General features: G+C 43.0%; 1 protein-coding gene across 1 annotated transcript in view; it reads right to left on the bottom strand.

The window, feature by feature from the left end:
* Positions 1 to 1,847: 1,847 nt before the first annotated feature.
* Positions 1,848 to 22,923, bottom strand: part of BCAT1 (branched chain amino acid transaminase 1) — a 96,854-nt gene continuing 75,778 nt past the window's right edge. The window contains exons 9-12 of the mRNA XM_024203260.2: positions 13,583 to 13,668; positions 12,564 to 12,704; positions 10,766 to 10,840; positions 1,848 to 3,776 (exon numbers count right to left, since the gene is read on the bottom strand). Coding sequence (XP_024059028.2) covers positions 3,735 to 3,776; positions 10,766 to 10,840; positions 12,564 to 12,704; positions 13,583 to 13,668 — 344 coding nt within the window. The 3' untranslated portion in view covers positions 1,848 to 3,734. The remainder of the gene's footprint in view (positions 3,777 to 10,765; positions 10,841 to 12,563; positions 12,705 to 13,582; positions 13,669 to 22,923) is intronic.

The following is a 22,923-nucleotide window of genomic DNA, read 5'->3' as shown; positions in this document are numbered from 1 at the left end:
GACTATCTTATTTCTTAAATGATCAATTAGTGTAACCATAACTAAGTGATGAAGAATGGATAATTGCCTAGTTATGATGTACCATACCCTTTCTATGTTAATCTGCTACAATTAAACAAACAGCGCACATAGAAAAGAGATGCGCAGATGTTCTTTTACAGTCTATCAGCTCAGGGAATAGCACGGTTCCTTCCTAAACTTTATGGGCTAAAATAAGGAGAACACAGTATCGATCAAGTGCTCACTGTTATTTACAAATGTTATTTCTTGGAATTTTATGATAAAAGGATAAAATAATACAGATGCAGAATGCAGGCTATGTATTTCCACATAGGATTGTCATGAAAGATCAAAATACTCTGCTGGTTTATTTTGTATATAATGTTTAAAACCTGGAACCTATTCACCCAGAGCCCGAATGAAAATAATCAAGGCTGTTTGAATTTACCAAGAGGGAGCAAAAGTATTCACAGAGGTGACACTAGCTGACTGGGAGTGCTCTACATGGTTTCACTTTTTCTCTAGGAAATAGCTCATATTTTTGTGGACCTTCCAATTTTATCCTCTGTTAGCCCTTGCACTTTTGAGGTCTCCAGCAGTACAAGAGATGAAGAGATAAGACAGGAGGTCTAACTCAGGTTTCCCCAAAAGTCAGTATAGACTACAACAACTACAGGCCAATGTCGAGCCCCACTTAAAATTATTGTAGTCTGATTTAAGACTTTAAGGCGTCAACCACTTAAAGCGTCAACCACTCTAAATCAATTATTATAACTGGTCTTCATTTTTTCATTCTGACTTGTGAGTAGATTACTGTCAGTACTGTCCATGGGGAATTCGATGTGCAACTTCTGTTAATACTACTGATATCTCAAGTACGGGAGTTGCACATCCAATTCCCCAGGCACCTCAGTCAAACCGAACCACCTAGACGTTTGCTGTCAAAGACAATTATCTAAGCTAAACGTGAGGGAACAGGTTACAGTTCAGTAATAGGAAGCCATTTAGTCTCATTCATGATGTAATCTGGTATGAGCTCTGTCATAACTATAAAGGGAAGGGTAACAGCTCTCTGTGTACAGAGACTCCAAATCCTTTTACCTGTAAAGGGTTAAGAAGCTCGGGTAACCTGGCTGACACCTGACCCCAAGGACCAATAAGGAGACAAGATACTTTCAAATCTTGGGAGGGGGAAAGGCTTTTGTGTGTGCTCTTTGTTTTAAGGGGTGGTTTGCTCTTGGGACTGAGAGGGACCAGACATCAATCCAGGTTCTCCCCATCTTTCTAAACAAGTCTCTCCTATTTCAAACTAGTAAGTAAAAGACAGGCAAGGCGTCTTAGATTTACTTTGTTTTCTCAACTTGTAAATGTACCTTTTTACCAGAGTGTGTATCTTTGTTTGCTGTACTTTGAACCTAAGACAGAGGGGGGTCCTCTGAGCTCTTTAAGTTTGATTACCCTGTAAAGTATTTTCCATACTGATTTTACAGAGATGATTTTTACCTTTTTCTTTAATTAAAAGCCTTCTTTTTTAAGAACCAGATTGATTTCTCCTTGTTTTAAGATCCAAGGGGGTTTGGATCTGTATTCACCAGGAGTTGGTGAAAGGAGGGTGGAAGGAAGGAGGGGGGATGGTTAATTTCTCCTTGTTTTAAGATCCAAGGGGGTTTGGATCTGTGTTCACCAGGGAATTGGTGAAAGGTTTCTCAAGGCTTCCCAGGGAGGGAATTCTTGTGATGGTGGCAGCGGACCAAAGCTAAGCTGGTAGATAAGCTTAGAAGTTTTCATGCAGGCCCCTACATTTGAACCCTAAAGTTCAAAGTGGGGATCCAGCCTTGACAAGCTCTATGACACACTCTAGTCAAAGGCACTCTTCAGTTGTGGTACTTGCCTTGTTGGAAAAATGCCTCTACCTCACATTGTATTTCGATGTATCCCCCATGTTAATTTTTCCAGTAGACGAATAAAAATAAATAAACTACCAGTGGGCTATGATATATCACAAGAAACTGAACAGAGACCAGAGCACAGTACAGATTTAAATTGTGAGTAGAAGAGATACACAGTACTACTGCTACCATAAATGAAACAGCATTTTGTGCTTGTAGGTATATTCTAAATAGAACACTGTCCAACAACTCACTCTGAACAATTGTCACTGGTAACCTTCAACTGTTCTTCAATAAGGTATCAGAACAGACTGCAGCAAGTTCTGTCTAACCCATCACTCACGGGACCAGCATAAAATGGTGGCCTAGTAGAGACTGAGGGTTAATGTTTGACCAAATACTGTACAAGAAAGCCCTGTGGGTAATTTTAAGTGGTGGCTTAAGACAAGGGGCTGCCCATTAGAAATGATGCTTAATATATTTTACATTGTGTTAGCAACTGCTAGTTATAGGTGGGGTCAGTTAGAAAGTGTGGGAGAGAAACTCTTCCCCCCTTATTAAAAAAACACAAGTTAGTTCCCAAAATACTGCTGTATGGCTAGTGTAAAATGTAGGGTCTTAGGCTCCATTCTGTTAAACTGATTTTATGCAGGTATAACTCCACTGACAGCTATGAAGTTACATAAGTTCTTTGTCAGAATAACAGAAGAATCAGGCCCCTAGCATTTTGGAGTATTACTACCGAATACTGTAGTTCCTTTTTGGCAAGAGACGTCTTAAAACTAGTTGAGAAAAGTGTGTGCATAGATGAGAAAGCTTATATGGATGGTAGCATATTTAAGGGTTAAGGAAAATTTGCAGAAGTTATTAATTTCCCTAATTGCGAGCTAACAGCTCTGTATCTGCTTCCAAATGGCAACAAGAGAGAGTGTATCATGAGTCTAGTGGTGTATAAAGAGGTAAGGGAACATGGTAGTGCAGAATGGCAAGGGGTGAACGAAATCCCTCTGTTCTCCTGCACTGAGCACTTTTCCACTGGCAAGCAGGGGAAGATACAGGAGAACCCATACTGGAAAGCCACGGCCTCTTCAGAAAATAGAAAGATCACAGTAAGAAACAAGTGGGCCAGCCAGGGCTGGGAGCACTGTAAAGCCTTGGGTGGGGAAAGATCACTTTGTATCTTGTAAGTTCTTGTAAGCTGATTCAGGAGTGGTGTTGCCGGGCTCTGAAGGGATTTCCCACCAAGTCATCCTCATTCTAAAGGCGTGGTTGCTATGACATGGGGGCTAAAAGGTGAGGGTATGATGTTGGCAGAATAAAAAACAGGGGCTCCTCGGGGCTCTGGGAATGCAGCGAGGAACCTCCCACATAAGTGGAGTAACAGAGAAAAACATAATCCATTGCCTGAGGATGCAAATGAAATAGGACTAAGGGATAGTAACTGTTCCCCTAAGTAATGGGCAACTTTTTTTATATGGCAGTCTTCTCCGGCTTAACACCATGGCTTACACTGAAGACCAGTTGAAGAGTATTTGACAAGTTTTTGGACTGTACATAAGACACAAGGAGGCACCAAGAAAACAGTTGGGACAGTTCTATTGCTTACATCTAGCATCTCTAACAAGAAGATAGGCTTCTATTAGTAAGACTATGGTAGAAATCATAATGATTGTGTTCACATTCCCTGGCATGTGGAAACAAATCACCCTGGGGAGGAAAGGGAGAACACTGACTACCCTACGCACAGCTCTAAATGGGCAGCTACAGAAAATCGGTGATTGTTCTGGTGTAACGGTTTGGCCTGTCGGGTAGTGTATGGAAGGTCTGATCCCCGCCACTCTGCATTCATGACACCAGGAGTGTCCATTCGCTGTCTTCTCTTCCATACTGAAACAAAAACAAAGAACGTATTTCAGGAAATAAAGATAACTCTGCACCAACAAAATTTTCCTGTGACCTGACTTTCGTTCACTCTAAGGCCCTTTTCCACCACTCTGGCAGGGTAAAGGGACCTGTAGGTGGGAGTAACTATAGCTTACACCTACTTCAAAGGTCCTTTCCACTGCCACAACTGCCCCCTATAAAATAGATTATTTGTTTTGCTGTTTTGCGCGCCACGGCCGCTCGGGATCTCTCCCTCCCAGGTTTGAGAGCCTGGGAGGGAGGAGGAGACCCCGAGCGGCCGCAGCGCGCGAAACAGCTGATTCACGCGCCGCTGCTCCCCCCCGCCTGGGAGTGAGGGCGAGTAGCGGCGCGCGAATCAGCTGTTTCGCACGACGTGGCGCATGAGCGGCAGCAGCAGCGGAGGTGAGCTAGGGCGGCCGGGGCACATTTTTAGGGGCGGCATTCTGGCGCCGGCCATGCCGCCCCTAAAAATGTGCTGCCCCAAGCACCAGCTTGTTTTGCTGGTGCCTAGAGCCGGCCCTGATGGTAAACCAAAAAAACCAGATCTACTGTGGATGACGAATGAGTCTGCTCTCACTGTGTAATTAACAGGGTTACAGAAGGCAGGGATGGAAAAGACCTACCATCTCTCTTCAAGACAGTCCCAGGGGAGAGGACAGTTAGCTATTACACTGACACTGCATTTGATCTTAATCTGAAGGTAAACAGTTCTAAGGCTCTCTGTCACAAACCCTGTAATCAGACACAGCTCATTCATTTAGGTAAATTATATGTGGATATAGGTTAGTAGTAGATGGGGCACTGGATCCTTCTGAGAGGGCATGGAAACTCTCTGCAACAATGGGACAAGGAACCGTTCAGAGTCTATTTGTGACTGTCTGGCCACAGAGGGTGGAAGGAAGCTACTTTTCAACTTCTAAATCAACAGTGAGGGAGACCAGGGCAGACCTGGGTGGAGAAAGGACTACAGCTATACAAATTAGCCCTGGGAAGGGCCAAGAAAAAGACTAGTCGAGCCCAGGAGGGCTGAACATTGTTTGGGGTTTGGACTTTTGTTTATCTTTGGAAGGTGAGGACTTTGGCTTTTGACTAGCGAGTCAAGTGTACCACAATGGTGAAGGTAAAGCCCTGTTACAGTGAGAGAAAACAGCGGTCAGAGTAGAGAGAGAAGAGAAATCAGTAAATGATGTGGGATTGTGGTTAAGGGGACAGGTGGAGGTAAAGTCTAATCTCAAATATTGGACATGTCAACTCAATTACTACTTATATTACAGCAGCCCTGACATCAGAGCCCTACTGTGCTAGGCGCTGTACATATACATAGTATGAGACAGTCCTTGCCATGAGGAGTCTACAATCTAAATAGACAGACAAACCAGGGAAGTAGTAACCTTGCTTTACAGGTAGGAGAGGCAGCATAGTAATGAAATAATTTGCCCAAAGTCACATGGGGAACTGTGGCAGACCCAGGAATGGAACCCAGATCTCCTGAATCCCAGTCCAGTGCCTTTGAGTCAGATTATCTCTAGACTTCACCTGTGGGTCAGACTAAGATGACAACAGAGAGCTGAGTATCATCTGCATACGGAAGGCACTGCAGCCTATATGTCTCACTGAAATGGAGTGTGGAAGCATGGAGACCATAAGAGAAAAACATTAGGGCAGAAGAGCAAATTAAAAGATGAATTCCCAAGAAGAGAAAAAGCTCTTGGCTTGTTGCTGTGTTCACTTAAAGAAACAGCATTTGGGAGTGCTGTCTTCGAAGGCTAGTGGCTGAACAGCTCTCTGTACAACACAACACCACAATGTCTTCTAACAGTCCTTGGGGATATTTCTTCTCCTTGTTGCTAATTCTGCTATCACTGTCACAGGTCTGCAGCACAGCTAACGGAATGTGTTACACCATGCTCGAAAAGCAGGGCTCCATTCATGACATTTCCAGGCCAGTTCCTTGTCCCCACCATAGATGCTTCATGCTTCCCTGGCATTGCAAAGCAGCCATAATGCCAGTTTAACCGAACAGTGCAGGATTTCCCCAGCATGGGCTAATCCCTGGGTGGCAAAGAGACAATGTAATGTAGAGGGCATGACTGGAGAAAAGGGAGTTGGCGCTAACCCTGGTAATCCTTTACTATTGGAACAGCCCCTGGGAGTCCTAGGCAGCTGGTATAAGTCACAGCAGCTGTGAGGCTCCTCTGATTCACACTAGAAATTGACCTGGCTCAAACACTGGCCAATGAGGCACTATAAAGGCTCCTGTCTTCCTTCAGGCCCCCCCAAGCTGTACTGAGCAGAGGCTGCATCAGCATTTTCCATTAAAAGAGGTGAGTTCTTGATGTTGAAGTTTACTCTGCTAATTAGGATAATTACTGCTATTAATTCACCTGTCAAGTAACTGAGTGAAACTCAAAAACCTTGGGAATTTATCTGAACCTCCAGAACCTGCAAAAATGGGCAGGAAATCTCATGAAAACAAGCTCTCTTGTGAGACTTCCAGTACCCCCTGCTTCTGTTCGTAAGAACAGCCTCACTCAGGGCAGGTCTACACTGGGGGTGGGGGGAGATCGATCTAACATACGCAACTTCAGCTACGAGAATAGCGTAGCTGAAGTCGACGTATCTTAGATCAATTTACCTCAGATCCTCACGGCGTGGGATCGACAGCCGCGGCTCCCCCGTCGACTCCGCTTCCGCCTCTCGCTCTGGTGGAGTTCCAGAGTCAACGGGAGCGCGTTCGGGGATCGATTTATCACGTCTAGACAAGACGCGATAAATCGATCCCCGATAGTCGATTACTACCCGCCGATCCGGCGGGTAGTGAAGACGTACCCTCAGACTTCAGTGTCTCACCCTGTTCAGCACCAAGAAATGCAGAGGTGCATAAAACTGAAATCACAATCCAGACTTCCATAATTTCCCCCAAAGGGTCAGTATGGATTCAGTTTTTGCCAAAGGTTTGAGTTCATTCTCATATTTTAGAAAAGAAGGATGGTTGTGCAGTTAAGACACTATTTTGGGACTAAGTAGATCAGATTCCATTTCTGGATTGGACACAGACTTCCTATGTAACCTGGGCAAGTCACTCAATCTCTCTGCTGCTCAGGTTCTGATGTGTAAAATAGAGATAACAATACTTCCTCCTCTAGCCAACCCTCTCTACCACTATTTTCTCAGGCTTGCCTATTTAGAGTGTGTAGCAGGACTGTCTCTTATTATATATTTGTACAGTGCCTAGCACAATGGGGCCCTGATACTGATCATGGCCTTTAAATTCTACTCTAATACAAATAATAATTTCACCTGAAACTGTTGACCTATCCCACCCAAATTGCTTTCTGATCTACACTTTAAAAATGAACAAGCTTTCACTGCATCCTCCTTAAAAATACAAATCATCATGAAGAAGCCATAAATAATCTACAATATTTGGGACCACTGGCCATATTAGCCAAAGCATTCAGGGCTTTTTATTTAGGGAAGAAGGAGGTTGCCAGCACTGGATTGGCATTTCAGAGGCAGTGCAATTCCCAGAGAGAACCTCATCTTTAAATCCTCTAACTCAAGCTGTTATAGAACACAGTATTCTGTGATTGATGCATTCAGAACCACACCAGTGCTATACACAGAGTAAATTATTTCATCTAAAATCTCTATCGATCTATAGTAATCACAATTTCCTTTTAGTAACACAAGTGTAAATGCATACTGCAGTGTTTCCCTGTCTCTTGCTACTGCTGTGAGAAATGTAATCAGTTCTGCCCACAAAGTTCTAATTTGTCATTCTAGCTCTACTTCCCACTGAACAGCTGTTCAAATCTAAGTAAATCCTGTTGCACATGGAGGATTGTGGATTACAAAAAAACAGTAAGTGGCAGGAAAACAGATCTGGATGCAAAATAATCAAAAAAATCTGAAAATGCTAAACTAGCATGTATTGCATACGAGGGAACTGGATGGCAGAGGTGATTAGTAATTGGATACGGAGCGATTCACCTCTAGGTTACTGGTTCAAATGCAGTGCTCGTTGCTGGAACTGAAAGTCCCTATCATCTAATCACTGGCAGTTGGCATACACAAAATGAGTTAGTAGTCTCAGTCCAGCTCCTAATATAGAGACCATTACGACAATTGGGCCTAATTCATACAGCATCTTTATGCAGAAGCACACACAAGCCCTTTACATGCTAAATACAAACATATGGGAATTGTTTCCTCTAACACTGAAATGCTCCACACCTCCATGGTGGAATGTGGAAGCTGCTTAGCAGAGCACAGCAAACAATACTGCATTCCACTGAAATTACATGGGGAGATTTTTTTTGAGGGGAATCAGAATATAAATGACCCAAGTGAAGGGAATGGGAGCTGCCTGTGATAGTTTATTAGTATCATGTGTTTCATCTGTCAGTTTGATTATTATTGTGTTGTTTGCTATATGATTATTAAGGGTTACTTTTAGCATGGGTTAGTTTGCAGGTAAACAGGAAAATGGAGAAACCCTCCTGATAGCCACCAATACTTCATGGGACAAAGCAGGTGTCATTCTCTCTGAAGTTTATCTCAGACCATGCTGGGTTCGACACCCTTGCCTTGGCAGAGGAGAGGGGAAACCAGGCAGAAAACTGAAACAAAATTTTGTAGTGGATAAAAACCTGAGTCCCTGAAGCTCCGGTGGCAGGGATGCAGAGACTGCAGGTGTGCAAACTGTCTCCCCACCCCAGCGGTGGGGCGTCTGGATAAGCTAGGCCTACCTAAGCTTTAGGTAAGACAGGCATGCATATAGGCTGTTTGTTGTGCTGAAAAACCTTTTTGCCTTGTTATGTTCCTGTTGTGATCAAACAATACTTTGTTTTGAAAAGGTGTAGAGACTACCCTGGATGGTGTCCATGAGGGAACTGGAGACAAGCCTAGAACCCACAATGGTGGATCCGTGCCACCTGAGAATTCTGTCACAGAGGGGGAATCCAGCAGGGCACAGATTCAACAACTTTCTAGCTGCTTTCTAGCTGCTTTTCAGCAGGGTGGTGAAAAGCAGCTGGGACAGAATCTATATGATAAGTATCCATGTGTGAAACCTGCAATAAATAGAACAAGAATCCAAAAGAGCTACTGAAACTACCTAAGTTGTTCGACTGTCCCTAGTCCAAGGCTGGTACACACTACTTGATTTAAAAAATGAAGGGTTAGTGGAATGCTATTCATTTTATTTTGTTTTTAACTACTCTATTGTACAACACATTGAATATCACATTGTAAATCTCAATATGTTAGCCATGGGATTCCAGGTGAGTTGATAGCAGACAACGGGCCACAATTAATGAATGACTCAATCTGACAATTTTTTTATGGCTCTATCAGTTCATGCCCACCAGGTGAGGATTTGCAGAAGAGTCAGTAAAAATTTAAAATAAAAGCCCTGATAGATTCAAGGGATCCATATTTAGTATGGATACTGCAACACATCTCACTATGTTTTATTAGGATCACCAGTTCAGCAGCTCAACGGCAGGAGGATAAAAACCTTAGTGGCAACATTTAATGTGCTTCTTGAGCCACAGACCATTAACTCTGGGGCAATTACGAAATAACTATAGCAACCCAGATCAGAAGAAATACTATGAGAAGAATGCCAAAGAGTTACTGCCATAGTAAGTGGGAGAGAATGTTAGATCTCAAACAAAGCGACTTGCAACCTGTCAAGGTAACAGCTATTCTATCCACGCTGAGGCCATATATCATTCACCACCCCCTACAAGAGAAAGAGAAGACATCTAAATAAACCAAGGAGGACACCGGTTCTCAGCTTCTTGAGGATGTCCAGAATGCTATTGACAGTCTTTGTGCACTGACCGAAGTAAAACATGCCTCTCCAGATACTGAGAGCAAATACAAGTGCCAAATAGTAGATCCATCTTAACATCCAACAAGCCACTAGAGGAGGAACTGTTTTGGGAACAAGTAGTGGCTGCATGATCAGAAAGACATTGAGCCTACAAGATAGCAGTTACTGGTGTGGCAAACCCAGGGCAAACAGCTACAAAGGGGGTAGTAATCAGTCCCAGGGGGTTAAAAAGGCCTCTCCCAAGCCACTGAGGAGAGAGAACCATGGGGAAATAAGGTTCAGCTGGGCAAGGGGTTACTAGGGAACTAATTAGGTTCAGCTGGCTCCAACTGCTTGGGACCTTTTTAAACCCTCCCTGGCGTGGAAGGGGGGGGAGGAGAGAGTGAGAGAACCAGGGAAGCTGCCAGGAAGTTAGGAGCAGCAAGGCTCTGAACCCTTCCTGCAAGGAAGGCTGCACTCTGTCCCCAGAAGGGAAGATAAACAAGCACAAGGGGCTGACTGAGAAAAGGAATAGCCAGACCCTGTGCTACCTGCAAGGATTTGCCTTGCCCAAGCCTGTGTCTCCAAGGCTAAAAAGGACTGAGCCTGCTGAGGAGAAGAAGGTACTTTGCCACACTGGCCAATATCAAATACCACGCCCACCATCCAAGACATCGCTTTGTGGGGTTTTTTTAATTGATTGTCTGCACTATTTTGTGGAAGTTGATATTAGGTTTTACCTGACTGTGTATTTTTTTAAAGGGAAGATGAAACAGCTGCCACTGGAGTTTGTGGATAATGACCGGGTATAACTTTTTATAATCCTGGCCCATGTCATGTGACGAGGACATAAACATCAGTCTTTTACAAGCACTCCTGTATTTCACACCTGTATTAAAATCACTCTGTTTCAAGATGAAAGAGGGAGGGCAGGTTTTAAGGAGTAAAACAGCATCCCTCAGTGACATGTAGGGTAAATATCTTCCTGCACCATCCCTTACCACTGATAATCTACCAAGGTTTCAATGCCAGGAGAGGTGGGAGAAAGAGTCTATATTTTGATTCCTGGAGCCTGTAACAGAAAAACCATTCATTCATTCTATTTTACCCCTTTCATTATGTTATCATACCAAAGAAGAGAATCCCTTACTTGGATATCAGTCAGCTGATTCAAGAAGCGGGTTGCTAACTGAGGTCCATTCTCCATAGTTGGAATGTGCAAATTCTAGGATGGAATTAAAATGAGAATAAGTCCTAGAAGCTCATCATGTACAGTCAGATAACAAAAGCAACAACAAGTACATACATATATAAATGCCTTTTAAATCTGAGGATCTCAAAGCACTTCACAAACATTAATTAAACCTCACAACACTCCCATCAGGTGGGTAAGGATCATTAATATCCATTTTATAGGAGACACAGAAAGCTCAAGGATCAGCTGACATTCACGTCAACTGTACTACTTCTATTGACTGTAATGAGAGTTGGTTTAGGCCCTCCTCAGTGACTTGGCCAAAGGAGTGGCAGTAGAGCCAGGAATAGAACCCAGCTGCTACCGGAGTCCAAGCAAGGTCTAATCACTACACCACACTTACCTTCTTGCTCAATCAGTAAGGCTTGAGGAGGATGATAGTCAACTCAAAGAAGCACCTTTCTATTTACTATCTACACTGTGTATTGTGTTAAAACAAGTACATTTACCATAATTTTCAATAGTCAACATCTTAATGTTTCCCATTCGTATCTCAAAAGCATGATCATATTAATAGATATAGTCCTTCTATTAGAAGCATCATTTTCTACATAGTTATTTTATTTGTTCTATTGTCTATCTTCACAAAGAAACATATCAACATACCTCTTGGGCTGGATTCACTGGTCTGCGAAGTTCATTTTGTGCAACGTAAGCAGTGCAAAGTGAACTTAAACAGGACAGAGAAATGCTCTACAGAATTCCCCCTGTTCAGGGGGAATTTCCCAACTGGTGTACAGCAGACAGAAACAGTTATGCCATCTCCTGTACCAGCTCTGCCATCTGTGTCCTCTCCAACAGAGCTGTGCTGCCTGGTATAAGGGGAAGGATTAAGTCAGGCATGGGATGGGGTTAGGAAGGAGACATATTAGGGCAGGGGCATCTAAGTGCCCGTGTACTGGCTGGCAGAAGAGCATCCGCCGAAATGCCACCGACAAGCAGTGTCATCCAGAGGCATCGCCACTGAAATGTCGCCGAAATCGGCGGCATTTCGGTGGCGACGCCTCTGGATGATGCTGCTTGTCGGCGGCGCCGCCTATTGACGTTGCCGCTTGTCAGCGGCATTTCGGCGGATGCTCATCTGCCACCACGGTCCTCCGTGGCTCGTCGTCTGGTGCCCACCAGACGAAAAAGGTTGGGGACCACTGTATTAGGGGATGGAAGGGGAGTGGTCATGGTGGAGCAAAGCCATGTTCTCTGTATGACCCGTTTCTGCTGATGGAAGAATTTAAATCTCCTCCTCTGCAATTTTAATTTATGCCAGGGAAGGGCAGAACAGAATTGAGGAACTGTGACTGGCTGTCAGCCTCCCTATTAAGGGAAGATTTGACTGCAAATCACATCACAGAGCTGGCTGAAATGCTTCTAATTGCAAAATGTTGATGAAATTTCAAATTTTGATTTTTTTTGTATGAATGATTTTTTTTTTACTTAAATTTAAAATAAATCTGCCCCCCACTTTTCAACGAACTATAGAGCTGGTAAAAAAAATGAAGTTCTGAAATTTCAGATTAAACGCAAAAAAGAGGATGGGGGAATTTTGAAAAAAAAAATCAGTTTTCCCCAACTTGAGAAGAAGTTGGGAAGAAGTTAGGAGGCAATATACTGATAAGGTACTTCCCACATGAACCTCAGACAACGCCAAGCTGTAATTATATGGGGAAGAAAAAACAAACACAAATACTTTCCTTACCTTGTCTTTGTATAATATTTTAGAAATAGGACATACGACACAAGCTGTCCCAGCACCAAACATCTCCTTCACTCTGTTTTCCTCCAAGGCAGCTGTCAGATCACTCATGGTGATGTACCGCTCAGACACTTTAAATTCTCCCTGCGCCAGAGATCAGAAACACAAAACCAGAGCACATGTTCTTAAAGGTCGTAATTCTTTCCTTACATTAGACACCTGTAATTGTATCACAGAGGTGATATTTTTAACAAACCCAGTTGTAGCCAGTTAATTTTCAGTTCTCATACAGCTAAGCAAGCGATGGCCTAGTCAGTAGTTAAATGAATGACCTCCAAGGAAAACCCAAGATCTAGAACGTGTGATGATGGCAATTCACTAGGTGGCACTTTCCCCTCAAATTTGGTGCTGAACCTCAGCATGGTGTTCAGGAACTCCGTGCAGCTGCAGCAGAACTTTTGGATGGGATGTAAACAGAGGACCTCTATGCTTTTGATCATTGCTGAGCTTATAGTACTTTGTGCATGAGAACTTGTATTCAAGTACAGATTTGAAAACTGCAAGAATACAGGCATTACATCTACGGCTGGACTTAAGGCTGCACCCTGGTTGCTCAGAATGAAGGTAGAGACACATGGGCTATGGGTGGTGGAACAAGGACCTGATGAGTAGAGTGTAGATGGGGTGATGAATGACAGTTGCTTATTTCCTTACTTTAAGCTAATTGTATTAATGGGATGTGGAGTCTGGCAACTCTAACACAAAATTAATGAAGATTTTTGTGTGGGAATACTTATTGGGAACTAGTTAGACTGTATGTGGCTCTGTGGAACGAATGCTGGTGTCTGGGTGGTTTGGCCAAGACTTTTTAATTTTAACATGCTTCCCCAGTTCGTATTTGGTTTAAAGGATCAGGTGGAACTGTGAGCCATTACCTGAACACAATAAATGAGTTATTTTCATAACAGCGTATCTCACCGTTGTTAAAATTGCTACTATTGAGGGACAAGGCAAACACCCACCCACTTGCGTGCCAGATCCAAGATGCTCTGCCTCGTCACTCCAGGAAGAATGATGCCATCTAACGGTGGGGTTGCCAGTTCCTCTTCTGTTGAAACAAAAATGCAAACAAAATAAAATATTTAAATGAGAGCAGAAATATCAGATACCATCATGCAATATCCGATATCATAAGATACAAACATTGGTTAGAATTTCAGAGGGAGTTTCTAAATTGCACAAACTCAGTTGGATGCCACCTGTTTTGAATCTATGCATATATCTGAGGGTAGGTCTACACTACAGCCTAAATCGATACAATTTACATAGCTTAGGGGTGTGAAAAAGCCCCCCTGAGTGATGCAAGTTTCGTGCTGTCCACACCAGCGCTATGTTGGCAGGAGTTGCTCTCCCGCCAACAGAGCTTCCACTTCTCGCCGAGGTGGAGTAATTATGCCGACAGGAGAGTGCTCTCCCATTGGCACAGAGTGTCTTCACTAGACATGCTACAGTAGTGCAGCTGGGCTGCAGTGTAGACTTGCCTTGATTGAATTGGGATTAGGTGTATTTAGTAGTTAGAGCACATGACTGGGTTCTATTCCTGGCTCTGCCACTGGCTCAGCCACTGGCTCACTGTGTGATCCCGGGGAACCATTTAACTGCCCATCCGCGACATAAGGAGACACAAGTGGAAGCTGAAAGTGACCCACTCTGTGCCTAGTAGACTTGTCTATAAAATGGATTTGCTACCATTGGTTATCTCACTGGGGTGCTGTGAGATGCAGTTAATAAACATTTGTAAGGTGTCTGGAGGATGATGTATCATATAAATGAAGTTCAAAGTTAAGTACATACTTCCGAGCTCTGCTCAATGGGGCCTTCAAGTGAGATGGATTTGATAACCTAACAGGTTTTCTGTCCCTGACATCTCTGATGATGATATGATGCTATTTACATTTACTTTTCCCATTTATAATAATACATTTCTCTGTATCCATGGAGCAGCTACAAGAGAGACAGCAGTGGAAATTTTCTCTTGCTGTCCCCTAACGTGTGTCTATCCTGAGCTGGTGGGACAATGTCAAGATTGAGAAGGTAGGTCACACTTCATGCCCATTCAGTCCTTGACCTTTCTACTGTGATTGCCAGCATGGGTTCCAATTAGTGACACTTACAATATTTTTTGTTATGTGGAAATCTGATTGAAAACTGGAGTTTGATCCAACTCATTTTACATAGGTTGCCATACAGCCATCGCATGGTAACAGCTTTCAGGCTTCAAAAATCTGGCTGGGATTCGAAATGACAACCTAGAGGCGAAAGACTAAACCCTTCAGTGTCATGAACTGTGTCCGTGGTCCTCAGGCATGTGAGGCATTTTATGGAAGAGGACTCCTCGTGTACAGTGTGCCCTTTTGACATGGAATCCCAGCCATGGTAGGCTCCAGAAACCCTTCTTTCACTATTTTATCTTAGAGGTTGAAAGTTATTTAACCTCTCCGAGATAATCTGCAGGAAATTCCAAAACAGCCAAAGATTCAAATGGTTTAACTGAAAACAAGATTTTGGGGAGGGGGTTGTTTAAACAGAGGGAAAAAATCAGATTTAAATAAATATGTGCTTGACATATCTAATCTCATACTTGGCAAAAAAGAACATAGGTAGATTATCTTGGATTAGGTGCAGTAAAGAAACAAAGTATTACATTTCTAGAGAGTGCAATCTCCTTTTTTCCCCTCTGACTCGTTCAGCTAGTTAGCATATCAACAACACAGCTTCTGGCAAAGATTACCAAAAGCGACAAATGATTTTGGGAGCCCAACCTACAACATCTGGGGGCTTGATTTTCATATAGTGCTCTAGCCCCTGCCCTTTGAAAAACCAGGCCCTTTACTTTATAGAGACTCAGAGTTGGGCATCCAACAATGGAGGTGGCACCCAAAAGCACTTGTCACTTCTGAAAATCTTGGCCCCTGCTTTTCAGTAGCTTTCTTCACTCTTTTTCTACTTTTAAACATCTTGTTCCTCCCAGTTACAGTCCTTCATCCCTTCTGATCTTAAATGGTGTGAGCCTGCTCACCGTATCTGGCAGTCCCCAAGGTATTTACATGGATGTCCTCTCATGGCAGGTTATCATCATCTCTTATGCAATGTCCATTGTATGCTTTGCTGCCTCAGTCCATTCAGGGCTGTATTTCTTACTGTGGATCAAGAGCTTTGGTTCCTGTTTTTCCTACATAACTTGAGATGTTCCTTTGAAAGTGGGCACACACAATAGATTCAAATTGTCATGACAAACTATTCAAGTGCTGCCAAAATGTAAGGAGAAGACATCTCTTAGGTACCTATCAGAGGTAGGTACAATCCACCCAGGATATGGCTACACACTGTGGGTATGTCCACAGTTCGAGCTGGAAGAGTAATTTCCAGCTTTGGCAGACAAACATGCACTAACTTTAATAGAACTAGTGCACTAAAAATAGAAGTGTAGCCACGGCTGCGCGAATAGCGGGACAGGCCAGCTGCCCAAGTTTGATCCTCCTCCAGGACTCTATGCACTTACTTGGGCAACTAACCCATCCCGCTGCCTGTGCCACCACAGCTACACTTCTGTTCTCCAGCTCCAGTGTCTATGTACCCAGCAGTGTCCATTTATTAGCAGTGGCCATTCCTGATTCAGTGGCAGACTGCTAGATGCCAAGATGCCATCTCTTTCCTTTCTCCCAGGGTTGGAAACTCTAGCTCTCCTTTTTCCTATGAATCCACCCTAACAACCAAATAAACTCTCCCATGCCTATCTCCAAGGGCTGTCTGCTCTTTGCCTGGGCCCAGCCAACAACTGAAAGTGACTAAGTAGAAATATCTATTATGGGCAAGTTATTCCATAATTGTCCACCTCTGAAACATTTGGTTACTGGCCATTGTCAGACAGGATTCTGGATTAAATAATCCACTGGTCTGATCTGGTCTGGAAATTCCCATGTTGGGCGTTTGCTACTTCACCAACTTTGGAATCATCAAATTTGATCATGTCTGAATGTACATACTCCTACTAGTGAAAATAAGAAATAATATGGGCCTCAATATTGAACCCTGTGACACACTTGATACTGTTCCCTCTTCAGAGGCTTTACCATGAATGGTGGAGCGGGATGTGTATAAGATCCAAAATATACTTTGATTGCTGAGAGCTATTTTGAAAGCTTGCCAGGCCAGCTGCCAAACAGCATGGAGTTGATAGAATATGGGAAATATGCAAAATGTTTTAAACTGCCAGCTTTATATAATTTTGTCAAGTATGCATATTATGTCTACCAGCCTGGGGTCACCTAGAGGAGCATCTGCCTCCCTTGCAGCATGTCATCATCTCCGTCTGGTACCATGTGTACACCAAAACTGGCTCCATATGCATTCAGCTTGCCCATCTCTGGGAAATCAGACTATGAGCTCACAAACCCCATTTGTCTTTTCATGGGAGAGTCATTTTGATAAGCTGCAAACTCCTGGATTTACAATAGCACATAGGAAAAACAGCCCTGTGTGGGAAAACTTCCTATTCGTCTGCTTTTATTGATTTTTATATATATTTATTTGTACTGAGGTAACTTTCCAGAGTCCCCATGATTTAGGGAGACAATTGCTTTAGCTTAGTTGACGAACATCACATAAAGACCATGGTTTTGCTCCCAGCACTTTTCCCGAAGCTGACAGGCTGGGAAGATTATATCTACAGTGCCCTGTCCAGGCTCGGGGATGATGTTTCCCACAAGATAGGTGTTAAGTCAATTCAGTATGACCAGTGCAATAATTTCCCCTGCAACAGAGAGAAGGGAAATGCCATAGTAATTATCACAGTTTGCCCATTCACCCTTACGTTTATAGAGGTGTACAATGTTGGCACCCTTGAAATTCTGTGGCGCTGTCTCTTGCTCGATTTTTTGTTCATCTTTGGAAAGTTTATTTTTGCTATTCCATCCTTCCATGAAGGTATGATGACCAGAGTGGTGGGAAATGGCGAGATATCAGACCCCTTTCTGGTCACCAGAGGCACCAAACACAGTTGTGTGCTGGCTTCCACAGTCTTTTCCATCCTTTTATTGGCTATGCTCATGGATGCATTTCATGACACTGACAGAGGAGCATTTACCCAGTTCTGCAGTGTTATAAGCTGTTCAAATTTGCAACGCTTCCGTTCTTGCATGAAAGTGGCAGATTTACACATTAAGGAGCTTTTGTTTGCTGATGACTGTGCACTGGTTGCACACTCGATTGATGACATTCAATAACTAACTGATCACTTTACTTGTACAGTGAATCACTTTGGTTTCACAATCAATCTAAAGAAAACTGAAGTACTGTACCAACATGTGCCAGGGGATGAACTTGTCTACCCAATTATTAAGATCAAGGATGACCTTCTCGAGTCCATGGAGAAGTTCTGCTACCTAAGGAGTATGCTATCACAGAATGCCGCAACTGATGATGAGCTTACCCATCGCTTAGCCAGGGCCAGCTCTGCATTTGGAATGCTGTCACACCACTTATGGAATGACAAGGACGTCAAAATAAGCAGTAAGCTAAACGTCTATTAGGCAGTCATGCTGGATAACATATTGTCGCCATATTAGGAAACTCAATCAGTTTCATATGCACAACCTTTGGTCTGTTTGCAGGGTCAATTGTTGAGACAAGATTCCCAATATCGAAATACTCAATCATTGTCAGAGGTCTGACATTCAAAGCATGCTCAAAAAACAAACAAACTCAGCTATGCATTGGTCTTGGCATCTCGTTCATATGGCAGACTCAAGAATACCCAAGGCCCTATTTCTGGTCAGCTACAGCAAGGCACCTGCTCTCATGGTAGCCAGTACAAACAATATAGACACACTGAAGTCATGCATGAAAGCATATCAGCCAATCCCAGTCAATGGGAAACAACACCCCACAACAGAGCAAGGTGGCAGCAGATTTGTCATATTGCAGTTAACTGCTTTGAAGCAAGGTGCATCAGCAACACCTGAGGTGAAAAACATGAACAGCGCAAAGCAAGGCTACAACAGCCTGCAATGGTCATGGACAATCTTGTCTGTCCCCCATGTAACCATGCTTGCAATTCTCACATTGGTCTGAACTCACATATACGTGTTCATTTATAGTGTTTGCTGAATGCTCGTATGTTGACACTATGTGAGACTCCATTATCATTATTGCAGTAGCATTGAGAGGCCAGGGGCCCATTGCGCAAGGCACTGAACAAACATGTACCAAAGAGACCATCCCAGATCTGGGGAGCGTAAAGTGATTTTAAAATTAGGTCTTGTATTTTACTGAACAACATAAGCTTCAAGTCTTTCATGCAAGTTGTCAAGGCTGAATCCCCACTTTGGCACTTCGAGTGCAGAAGGTGGGGGTCTGCAAGGATTCTAAAAATTAATACTGGCCACTCCAGGCTTGTATTAAACTCCCAAGGTTACAGCTTTTTTCTGACCTTGGCTTGGTAAACGCAGCCGCCACCCTAATGCAAAAAAACCCCTTGGACCCAGAAAGGAGCACTTGGGAATTCCTTCCTGTGGGGTACCCTCAAGCCCTTTCACCCGCCCTCGGAGGAAGAGCTGAGAAAGAAAACAAAGGAAATTAGCTGTTGCTACCAGCTAATCAAACAACATGCACAAACCTCTTAGGGTACCAAAAATCCAATCTTGTTTTAAAAAAAGGTAAATGTTATTAAAAACAAAAAGGAAGAAAATACATCTGGAACTTAGGCTTTTGCTAGATTTTAAAAGAGCAATTCCAAAAATTAAGCACCCAAAATAGCTTTCGTGGGGATTCAGCTTAAAGGTTACAAGCAAACAAAAGCATCTGGGGTTAGCACAGAGGAGATCCACAAGCCAAAATAAAGAAATAAACCTGATCGCCTCTATTTAAACATTCCTAATTTACTTACATATTTGGGGGGTTTCAAATAAGTAATTCTAGGTATGATCTGATGATTTCTCATACCTGCCTTAAAGATTTACACAGCATTCCTGCTGCCCTCTGTTCCCCTCTTTCCCGGAGAAACACAACAGATGCAAAGGGAAAGCTTCTTTCCCAATTTTAAAATGTTCTAGCCTTTCCATTGGCTCTTTTGGTCAGGTGCCCACTCCTTTACTTTTACCTGTGGGCTTGTTAACTCTTTACAGGTAAAGCAAGCAGAGAACAGACACCAAGAGGGATTTTACAGCTAACTGGCTGGCTGGGTGTCTACACCCCCTTCATTTATCCCACAACTATTTTTGAACATGCACTGATTGATGCATATGAGATGAGTTTAGGGCTAGGCAGATTATTACAAAATGGAGAAAAACACCAAAATGTTTGCATGGGTGGGGCCACCAAGAGAACTTCTGGATCACATAGGCCTCAGGAAGCTCTGGGGTCCATACCCTATCATAAACCCAATCTCCCCGTCCCTCTGTGTTGCTCTCTCCTTCATTTTTTCTCTTTTCCTCACACTTTCCTTTCACCCCAGTTCTCCATTCCATTTTCCCCTCCCTTCTTGTTCCAATTGCTACTTGCTCCCAGGCCCTCTATCCCTCTCTCTTTTTTTCCTTTCTCTGGCTGTCATCCCATACATTTGTCAATCTCTCTGTCACTCTCTACAAAAAGAATCCATCCTTATAGGATCATTCTGCATCTAACAGCCCACACAGTGTCACCAGCAAACTTCATGCTCCACCACCACATGGCACTTTCTGCAGCATAATGACCATTTTAACAATCATCGAGCTCTATTTTTCACACATATAATAGCATTATTTTGAACTTCTGTGAGTCTTTTCATCTGAGGTAGGGCTGGATTGAAGGGGCAGGCGACCCTAGCAACCACCTGGGATGCCGGCTTGGGGGAAACCAGGCTTGGGGTGCTATTTTTGTTGTTAGCGACAAAAGGGAAAATAGAATGTTTGAAGTAAAATGTTTCAGGTATTCTGTATGTGGATTCATTTTTCACTAACCACCTACAATGTTCTGGACCTTCGTAGAATCTCATGGAAACTTCCAGACTTTCTGAGAGGTACATTTTCCTCAAAACCTCCTAGAATGTTGTATATAAGGGGCAGGGCATTGCCAGTCAGTCAATGAGATATAAGAACGAAGTGAAGTGAGAGCCCAGCTGCGATATTGTGAACTTTGTTTTATTATGTAAATGCGAAAGTGTACTTTGCTTATATATGGCATGAATAAATACAGATTTACAGATCCTGGTGTGCATATTTATATCTTATATAACAGGGATAAATCGTGCATCAAAGTTGTGAAATGGGCTATAAATACAATAAAAATAAGATATTCAAAAGTTTAACTAATGGAGTGGGGCGCTGAAGACGCTCCTCACCTCGGGCACCATGTGGTATAGGGCTGGCCCTCATCTGAGGATTCCAAAGAGCTTTTAAGGAATTAAGCATCCCATCACTCCTGTGAAGTAGGTATTATTATTCCCATTTTATTGATGGGATAACTGAGGCACAGAGATAAATAATTTGCCCAAGGTCACACAGTGGCTTAATGGTTCAGCCAGAAATAGAACCCAGGTGTCCTGACTCTTTGCAGCTAACCATTCTCAACACTGCCTCTGTATACTGGAAAATAGAAACAGATTCCATAGTGTACAGCCCCCATTTGATATATTCTCTAGACTGTACATTTGTTTTGATTTTAAAGGTCTTCATCTCTGCCAAGCTAAGCCCCTTGATAGAAGAAACAGACATTCCATTAACATGCTTTCCACTCCTGCCACCCTTTGTCTCTCAACAACGTTATGTGCCGTGAAAAGGTAGGCCTGGAGGATCACATAGTGATCAAGCTTTACATTTTGTAACATGGAAACCTTCCTGGGTATATGTCACTCTCCAAATATGCCACTGGTGAAAGCAGTATTTCATGAACAGAAACTACTGCGCTCAGTTATTCCTGTAACAATAGTGATCCAGATTTAGCTACCTTATAAACTCAGCCAGAGCAATGCTAAATGTACAGAATCAGCATAATGTGTGTCATGCAAATTTACCAGAGGTTATTGGGTAATTTCCCCCTCCCCCTACCACCATTGTGAATGAGACATTTTCTAGGGTTCACCCAAGACTGGAATGTTAGACACCTCTTTTGTCCAATACCAGGGCTAAAATGATCTAGAAACGGCTTGCAGTAAAAATGGACCCTCCCTTGAAGCACTGTTGAAATCAGTCCCCATCCAGTGCATTCATGAAGGTACACAAAAAACATAGCACATACACACAGAGTTTACATTACTCCCTGAACACACAATGAGCTGTATGGTCCTGATGCTTAAACTGTACCCATGATTTCTAGTTCCAAATCTACTGTATTTCTATGCTTAATCTCCCTCTCCCTCCACGCCCCCCCATCACCACCACTACTACTGCAATATATGCACAATGAAGCAAACAAAACAAGGACCACCTAAGTAGCATTTAGGGTGACCAGATGTCCCGATTTTATAGGGACAGACCCCATATTTGGGGGCTTAGTCTTATATAGGTGCCAATTAACTCCCACCCCCTGTTCCGATTTTTCACCCTTGCTATCTGGTCACCCTAGTCCTAGTAGCATTCCTTATGAAGAGAAAGAGCACAATAGCAGTCACTTTTGGCCACGGTGCAAGGGGGTAGGCAGTTATACACTGGTGCGCATTTTCTTGATGGCAACCAACAGTTGTAGGTGTTTTAGGTCTTACCCAGGCTTCTTAGTAATACATTGCTAAATAGCTAATTGCCCCTGCAGTGCAAGTGATCATAGCATGTGTAATGGCCGGTCTGTTTTGGAATAGGACTGGCATATAGTAGGCTGGATGGCATGAATTACAGATTGTTTGTTCCACCCATGTCAGAATGATACTATTCAGTAGTGCACTGGTAACACATTGGTTAGCAGATCTTTGGAACAGTATGGTATTGCAGCTGGATAATTCCTGCTTATTCCTGGTTGAAAAACAAAGCAGAACACTGAATGCTAACCAACTTCTTGTTCGCTCTGTCCAAATGGGCCAAATTCCTTGCTGGTGTAACGCCAGTGAAGGTGCACATGAGGGGTGAATTTGGCCCAATAGCTACAATGTCTAATCCATTCTGATGAAATATTAAATAACAACATTCACATATATAGCATCATTCACTTGATCTCAGTAAGTTTTTTAGAGCTAGGTAAATATTATCCCTATTTTACAGCTGTATAAACTGAGACACAGAGAAATTTAAGGGATTTGCCCAAGAATCAGCAGTCAAATTGGAAATAGAACCCAGGTATCTTGACTCACAGACTCTTATGCTAAATAAAACACAATGCTGTTTCCATTGTGAGCCAC

The sequence above is a fragment of the Terrapene carolina genome, unplaced genomic scaffold, assembly GCF_002925995.2.
Source record: "Terrapene carolina triunguis isolate 2854851 unplaced genomic scaffold, T_m_triunguis-2.0 Scaffold112, whole genome shotgun sequence".
Classification (NCBI taxonomy): domain Eukaryota; kingdom Metazoa; phylum Chordata; order Testudines; family Emydidae; genus Terrapene; species Terrapene triunguis.
This window is presented reverse-complemented; position numbering and strand designations above follow the sequence as displayed.